The sequence below is a fragment of the Buteo buteo genome, chromosome 11, assembly GCF_964188355.1.
Source record: "Buteo buteo chromosome 11, bButBut1.hap1.1, whole genome shotgun sequence".
NCBI classification, from domain to species: Eukaryota; Metazoa; Chordata; class Aves; order Accipitriformes; family Accipitridae; genus Buteo; species Buteo buteo.
This window is the reverse complement of record NC_134181.1, coordinates 25059444-25066969: the sequence shown is the minus strand read 5'-3', so window position 1 is coordinate 25066969 and position 7526 is coordinate 25059444. Positions and strand designations below refer to the sequence as shown.

Genomic DNA, 7526 nt, shown 5'->3' with positions numbered 1-7526 from the left:
AATTTTCCTCCAGCTCTTGGGGTGGCCCGGGCTGACCCCAAGCTGGCGCAGACGCTACGCTCACCTTGGAGAGCAGTCCTGGGCTAAAGCCCTGCAGGAAATTCCTTCTATCTGCCAGGTGCCAGAGCCAAAGACTCGGCCGAGCTCCCCCAGGATGCTCCACCGGGTGATTTTCCTGCAGGAAGAAAATTGGGGTGCCTGAGCTTTGCAGCCACCAAAGCTGGACCTGCCCCCAAAATCTGGGGGCAAATACGCCAAAAATAAGATTTTTAGCTGGAGCGTGTGCTCCAACGGTGCTGGGTTTTTCTCTTGAGCCTGGTTTATGCCAGGGTTCATCCTGCCTTGTGCTGGCACCGGTGCCTCGGCCGCCCTGCTCCTGCCCCGGCAGGAGAAGCTGAGCCGAGGGGATTTGAGTTTCGGGGTCCCCAGAGGTTTTTTTGGCAGTGAGGAGGTGGCAAAGGTGGCGCCAGGGCCACCATCCACCTGCTGCTGGCAGCGAGGTCAGGGCCCCAGGTCCCTGGGCCGCCTCGGCGAGGTTGGGGCCGGCGGAAGCCAGGCTGGCTTGGCACGGGTACCGGCAGCCTGCTGGTTTTTCCGGGGTTGGGAGGCGAAGGCCGTGCTTTGGCGATGAGTCACGGAGCAGCTCGTCCTTCCCCGGCAGAGCCGTGTCCGGAGGAGAGGCCGTGGGGCTGTGCGGGGCCCCCGTGCCAGCCAGCGGAAAGGCGAGGGGATGGGCTGGGGGTCTGGGGGTACGCCCGCGCTGCGTGACCCTTGGCTGGCCAAGCCTCTACAGGGTGTCTGGAGTTGTTATGTGCACCCCCTCCAGCACCATCCGGCCCTTACGGGGTCCCTGCAGCTAGAGGTCCCCCTCCAACACCAATTGTTCCTTATGGGGTGCCTGCGGCTGGATGCCCCCCCCCCCCCGCCTCAGCACTGCCCATCCCTTACAGGGTCCCTGGAGCTATAGGTCCCCCTCCCGCAACGCCCATCCTTTACGGGGTGCCTGATGCCGCGCACCCCCCATCCGGCAACGGAGCTCCTGCCCGTGCCCCCGGGCTCTCCCCGCTAACCGAGGGGCGTGTGTGTGAGACGGGGGGGTGGGGGGGGGCCGCCGCCGGGGCGGAGGGCAGGCAGGGTGCGGGCAGCGCGGCCATCCTGCCTGCTGCCGCTCCGCCCCGCCGGGCCCGGGGCGGGGGGGGCCGGGATGCCGGGCCCGGGGGCCGGACCGGGCGGGGCGGGGCGGGCGGTGTTGCTCGGGGCTCCCGGGTTTCTCCGTTCCGGCTCCCGCCGCCGCCGGTCCGGGCCCGCCCGGTCAAAGTCCCTCCGCCATGAGCGGGGCCCCGGGCGGCCGCCGGCCGGCCTTCCCCGGCCTCCCAGGTAGGGCAGGTGCCGGGATGCTCCGGGGCCGCCCCGGGGGAGGGTTTGAGGGGGGGGTCGGGGCGCTCCTGGGACCCCCCCCGGACCCGGCGCCCGGTGCCCGCAGGGGAGCTGGTGCTGGAGGAGGCGGCCGGCGCCCGGCAGCGCTGCCGAGAGGGAGACGGCTCCGTCCCCGGGACGCTGCTCTGCACCAACCGGCGCGTCGCCTTCCTGCCCGCCCAGGTGGGACCGGGAACGGGAACAGGGAACCGGGACCGGCCGCGGGGCCCCGCGCTGCCCGCCGGCCTCCCGGCCCCCGCCCGCCGCACCCCCCCAACCCCCGCTCCGGCCCCAGCCCCAGCCCGGCTGCATCCTGATCCCACTGCGGCTGCATCCCGGCCCCGGCCCAGCCCCATCCTGACCCCATCCCATCCTCATCCCGACCCCATCCCATCCCAGCTCCATCCTGACCCCATCCCAGCTCCAGCCCCATCCCAGCCCCATCCTGGCTGCATCCTAATCCCATCCCAGCTCCAGCCCCATCCCAGCCCCATCCCGGCTGCATCCTAATCCCACTGCGGCTGCATCCTGGCCCTATCCTGACCCCATCGCAGCTCCAGCCCCATCCCGGTGACATTCCAGCCCCATCCCAGCCTCGCTCTTGCTCATCAGCTGCAGACTCCCTGCATTCACCCGGGGAACTCCTCACTGCAGGACGCGGTGGGGGACAAGGGGCAGCCATGGGGCCCAGCGCCAGCCAGGCAAAGGCAGTGGGGTCCCAGATCCAGCCCCACTGCCTTTCCCAGGGCTGGGGGGGGGCACACACCGGGGGCAGCTTCCAGCTCTCTGCCCGGCTCCCACAGGCTCCCGGCTCCCGTGCCTTCCTCCACAGCGACTACGACGTGGCGCTGTCCTGCATCCGCAAGCTGGTGGCAGGTAAAAGTGACAACCCCGAGCCCCCGTGTGATGAGTTGGGCAGGTCTCAGCCAGCGCTGACGGCCACCCCCTCAACGCCCGCCGCAGCCAGCAGCTGCACCAAACCCAAGGTGCTGACGGCCGCCTCCACCCTCAAGTTCATCCCTGAGGAGTTGGCCGTTTTCTGCCGGGATTTCCGCCTGCTCCGCTTCCACTTCCAGGAGAACGGGTTGGCTTTGCAGGCGTTTCGGGTGAGCTGGAGGGGCTGGCAGTTACGGGGGACACAGGGAGGGTTTGTACCCAGTTCTGGGGTGCTCCATGGCTTTGGGGGAGGAACTTGCAGCGGGGGGGTCATACCCGGTCCTGGCTCATTTCTGCAGATCGCCAATGCCATCGCCCAAGCACGGGAGGCAGCCGCATGGCTGGGGGACGCTGGCGAGGGACACGATGGCTGGTGCTGCCCAGCTGAAGCCCCTTTGGAGGATGAGGATGAGGATGAGGAGGAAGGCTCGGCCGCCACACTGCTCTTTGAGAGCCTGCGTGACTGGGAGAAGGAGCTGAAGCGCCTGGGTGCTGTGGGCTGGAGGGTGAGCGCCGTCAACGAGCGCTTCGACATGGCCCCCAGGTATGGCCCAAATGGACACTGGGGTCCATGGGCCCCCCAGCACCCCATACTGGGGGGGAGGGGGGGGGAGCACAGCATGAACCACCCCCACCCCGAGGGGACCAGGGAGGGTGGTGAAGGGATGGGGAAGAAAAGCCTCCCCTCCGTTTGGGAAAACACCCTGTGAGCCACTCGAAATGGCACCCTGGGATTTGGGGGGTACTGGGGAGGGGGCACCTGCCCCATGCCCCCCCCGCCCACAGCCTCCCCCAGTACCTGTGGGTGCCCAGCGGGCTCCTGGACCACGACCTCAAGCGGACCTTCGCCCACTTTGAGGAGCGCCGGGTGCCTGTGAGTGCCCTGGGAGGGTGCTGGGGGGGGGAAGGGGATAGGGGATGTGGGGGGGGGTGTCACCCTGTCTTGCCCGCAGCGCCTGTGCTGGCACCACCCAGGCGGCGGAGACCTGCTGAGAGCTGCCAGCTTCCATGCGGCCTCTGAGCCAGGCAGTGAGGATGTGAGGTGAGTCCTGCTGGGGGTCCGGGGGAGGGGGGGGTGTCTGGGGGTGTTTCCCCAACCCAGCCCCACCTGGGGGTCCCTCTGCCCCCCACCCAGGTGCCTGGAGGCTCTGCTGCTGGGGGGCCGTGGGCCTTGTGTGCTGGCCGACACTGCTGAGTTGCCCACCCTCGCCGACATCCAGGTCGCCCACCTCAAGCTGCGGGCGCTCTGCCTGCCCGGTGAGCAGGGACTGGGATGGGGGGAGGGATCTGGTGGGGACCCCCCAGTCCCACCCCGGGCGTCCTTCTCCGCTGACCCTCCCCATCCTTTGCCCATGCGAGCCAGGTGCGGCGGCGGAAGAGAAGTGGCTCTCAGCCTTGGAGGGGACACGCTGGCTGGACCATGTCCGGTGAGTGGGCGATGCTGGGGAGGGGGCTTTTTTTGGGGTGCGGGGTGGTGGAGGAAAACCTCACCCTAAAACTACCCCTGTTATGGGGGGGTGGGTCCCCACCATGGCCCGCCTTGGTGATGGGGGTGTTGCAGCAGGCGTATGGTCCTCCCCCCACCACCATCATGAGCATCCCAGGGTGGGCTGCAGACCCCCAGGCAGGTGACTGTGGCATTTTGGGGTGCCCTGACCCCGCTCCCACCTTTTGCCCCCAGCACCTGCTTGAGAAAAGCTGTTGAGGTGGCATCGCTGCTGGCGGGGAGACGCTGCTCCGTCCTCCTGCAAGGTAGCACCAGGAGGGGAGAAGCAGGGGGGTACGTTTTGGGGGGGGGGGGGTGGTGACACGCTGGGGACACCCCCTCAATGCCTCATTCCCCCTCCCAGAGCCATCAGACCGGGACCTAAACTGCCTGCTGGCCTCGCTGGTGCAGCTCCTAGGGGACCCCCACACCCGCACCCTGCCCGGCTTCCAGAGCCTGGTGCAGCGGGAATGGGTGGCAGCTGGACACCCCTTTCCCCACCGACTGGGGCTCCTCCGTCGTGACAGCCCCCGGGAGGAGGTGAGAACCCACCCCATGCCGCCACTACCCTGTCCCCATCCTCAGTTGGTGACAGGCACGCGTGTCCTCCCACCCCAGGCTCCCGTTTTCCTGCTGTTCCTGGACTGCACGTGGCAGCTAGTGCAGCAATTCCCAGCGGCTTTTGGCTTTACCGAGGCCTATCTCCTCGCCCTCCACGACAGCAGCTTCGCCCCTTACTTCAGCACCTTCCTCTTCAGCTGCCAGCGGCAGCAGGGACGAGGCAGCCCGGTGAGCTTGGAGGGGGGGCACACACTCCTGGGTCCCTTGCCAGCAAGCGGGGTTTAGGGACGGATTTGGGGACAGAGATGAATCCTCTCCCATCCCGCTTGGCTGCATCCAGCTGCACCATGCCTCAGTTTCCCCATCCATATCCCCAATTGGGGATTGACGCCTCCCCAAAAGCTCCTGTTTCATCCCTTCTCCTCCCGGCAGCACCGGCCTCGTAGCCAGACCTACACGCCGGTGAATGGTTGGCGGGACCCCCAGCCAGGTGTGCCGCAGGCGGGCAGGACAGGCAGCCCTGCCTGCAGGCTGCCCACTGTCTGGGACTGGGGGCTGCGCTACAGCCGGCACCAGCGGGCCCGATTCAGGAACCCGGCGGGTGCTGCTGGCACTGTAGGACCTCCCAGCGCTGCAGACCCCCAGACCCCGAGCAGGGTGAGTCGGGGCTTGGCTTTGGCAGGGGGGCTGCAGTGCTGGGAAGGGAGCCAGGCGTCCAGGTTGTGCTGTATGAGACCCACCTGCCTGCTCACCTGTTCAATTTGGGGTGCTCTGCATGTTAAATCCCTTCCTGGTGCTGTGTGCCCCCCAAAAATCGTGCCCCATCGCTAGCTGTGGGGTTTTCCCCTCCCGCTGGCTTTTCCCCCCCTTTTTCCCTAATTCCTATTTTTCCCCCCACCATTTCCCAGCCCACTGATGCCTGGCCAGGGCCGGGGGCCGGCAACGTCTTCGTGCTGACCAAGGGGATGTTGTCACCCCAACCCTTTCCCTGGAGGAGCGGCCGTCCCCCCCAACGCCTGTCCCGCTGGGCCCCCTCCCTAGAGAGCCTTGGCGAGTGGGGGGGCAGCCCAGGGGGTAACCGGCCCCCTGCCCCCCCCCCGGGGCTGCTGCTGCCCTGCGCCGCAGGACCTTCCGTCCGGCTCTGGCAGCGCTGCTACCTGCGGGGTCTGCCTGAGGCACAGGTAACACCGGCACCGGTGCTTGGGGTCTCCCTGATGGGGTCTGTCTGGTGAAGTCAGGGGAAACTGAGGCACGGCGGGGCTGCACCGTGGTGGGGGTCCCAGGTGGGCCCAGACCCAAGGGGTTCCCGGTTCAGAGGGGATTTCTTTTTCCCCGGCTGTGTCCTGCAGCTGAGGACGTGGGTTGAGGCTGGTGTGGGTGGTCTGTGCGTGGCTGTCCTGACCCTGTGTCTATCCATGCCATCTTGCGTCCATCCATCCCGACCCCATATCCATCTGTCCATCCCGACCCCATGTCCATTCATCCTGACCTGTGTCCATCCATCCAACTCCGTATCCATCTATCCCACCCTGTGTCCATCCATTCTGACCCCGTGCCCATCCATCCCACCCCTGACCATGTCCCCCCCGACCCTGTATACATCACCCCTGGCCAGACACCACCTCTCCCCGCAGCGTGGGCGCTTCGCCCCATCTCCGGCTGGCCTGGCCGAGGAGCTGACGTTGCTGCAGGACCGGCTCAGCGCCTGGCAGCCAGCGGGACCCTGCACCGAGGCTGCTGGCAGCCCCCTCGCACCCTCCCGGTGAGGGTCCTGGGGATGGGATCCTCCCCCTCTGTGGGGACACACGGCTGCTGGGACAGCCCTGTCCCTCGGCAGGGCTCTGGGGTGTCCCACCCCCGGGGCTCCCTCCAGCTGCACAGATTTTGGGGACACCCACCCCCAAAAACTGCCCTGTGCCTTCTGCTGTTGCCTTTGAGCAGTTCCCCGCTGCAGGGTGCAGGGCTTTTTGGGGCCGGATCCTGCGGTGCCACTCAGCTGCCGGTGCCTGGGCTGGAGGAGGCAGAGCGGGGGGGTCCCCGAAGGTGCCCCCGACTCTCGCCATGTCTGGCAGTTTCTTCGTTTTTTATTAAATTCTTGCTACCTCCACAGAAGCTTTGAGGAGCTCAGGGCTGGGATGGTCCCATCCAGCCCAGGTGAGCAGGATCAGGCCCCACCGCTGGGCATTACTGGGGCGGTTTAATCCCACTGATGGTGCGGGAGCCCCCAGTGCTTTGCAGGGAGTCCGGCCCTCGGCTCTGGGGCTGTAACGTGGGTCCCCGAGGAGGATGGGGACAGCTGGATCCTGGCTCCTGCAGCGCCCTGGGCCCACCGCAGGGCTCAGCTGTGGCCGTGGTGAGGCTGACATCCGCGCTCCCATCTCTGCTGCCGTGGGATGGCATGAGGGACCCGCTCCAGTGCCCTGAAATGCCTCGGGATGGAGGGGGGACGGGAATGGGGATGAGGTGGGAGACTGGGGAGCCACGGGCAGACCCCCAGTCCTCCTCCTGGGGGCCTGGCGGAGGCAGGTGGGATCCTCGCCCTGCTGGGGGCTGTTGGCCAGCTCCTTTTCCATGAGGTCTGTATTTTGGAGACCATTAAAGCGCAGTTTTGCAGGTGATGCCGTGTGGCTGCGAGGGGGGAACTGGGCAGGGGGCGCGGGATGGGGGACACCCGGCATGTGAGGCTGAGGTGGGGGTCTGCGGACATGGAGGCCCCCCTGGCACTGGCATTCCCCTGGTACTGGGATCTCCCAGCACCGGGATCCTTACCTGGCACTGGGATTCCTCCACACTGGGATCTCCTGGCACCTGGACCTCCCAGCACTGGGATTCCCCCAGCACTGGGATCCTCAGCGCAGGGATTCCCTCGGCACTGGGATTCCCTCGGCACTGGGATTCCCCCGGCACTGGGATCCCTCAGCGCAGGGATCTCTCGGCACTGGGATTCCCTCGGCACTGGGATTCCCCCGGCACTGGGATCCCTCAGCGCAGGGATCTCTCGGCACTGGGATTCCCTCGGCACTGGGATTCCCCCAGCACTGGGATCCCTCAGCGCAGGGATCTCTCGGCACTGGGATTTCCCCGGCACCGGCATCCCTCCACACTGGGATCCGCCAGAACTCGGATC

General features: G+C 67.4%; 1 protein-coding gene across 4 annotated transcripts; it reads left to right on the top strand.

Annotated features, from left to right (window-relative positions):
• The first annotated feature begins 1097 nt into the window (after positions 1 to 1097).
• On the top strand, positions 1098 to 7520 carry MTMR11 (myotubularin related protein 11). 4 transcript variants are annotated; one of them, XM_075039448.1, is made up of 15 exons: positions 1147 to 1377; positions 1484 to 1599; positions 2220 to 2292; positions 2380 to 2522; positions 2652 to 2896; positions 3139 to 3226; positions 3306 to 3394; positions 3488 to 3609; positions 3716 to 3779; positions 4034 to 4104; positions 4203 to 4378; positions 4457 to 4627; positions 4832 to 5056; positions 5308 to 5580; positions 6034 to 7520. In XM_075039448.1, exons 1-15 carry the CDS (start codon positions 1329 to 1331, stop codon positions 6163 to 6165), a joined length of 2037 nt encoding a protein of 678 aa, XP_074895549.1. In that variant the 5' UTR covers positions 1147 to 1328; the 3' UTR covers positions 6166 to 7520. The 4 variants fall into 4 exon arrangements, with proteins under 4 accessions (XP_074895545.1, XP_074895549.1, XP_074895546.1 ...); XM_075039444.1 differs by lacking the exon at positions 1484 to 1599 and having other exon boundaries at positions 1098 to 1377; positions 2430 to 2522; XM_075039445.1 differs by lacking the exon at positions 3139 to 3226 and having other exon boundaries at positions 1213 to 1377; positions 2652 to 2858.
• Positions 7521 to 7526: the final 6 nt, after the last annotated feature.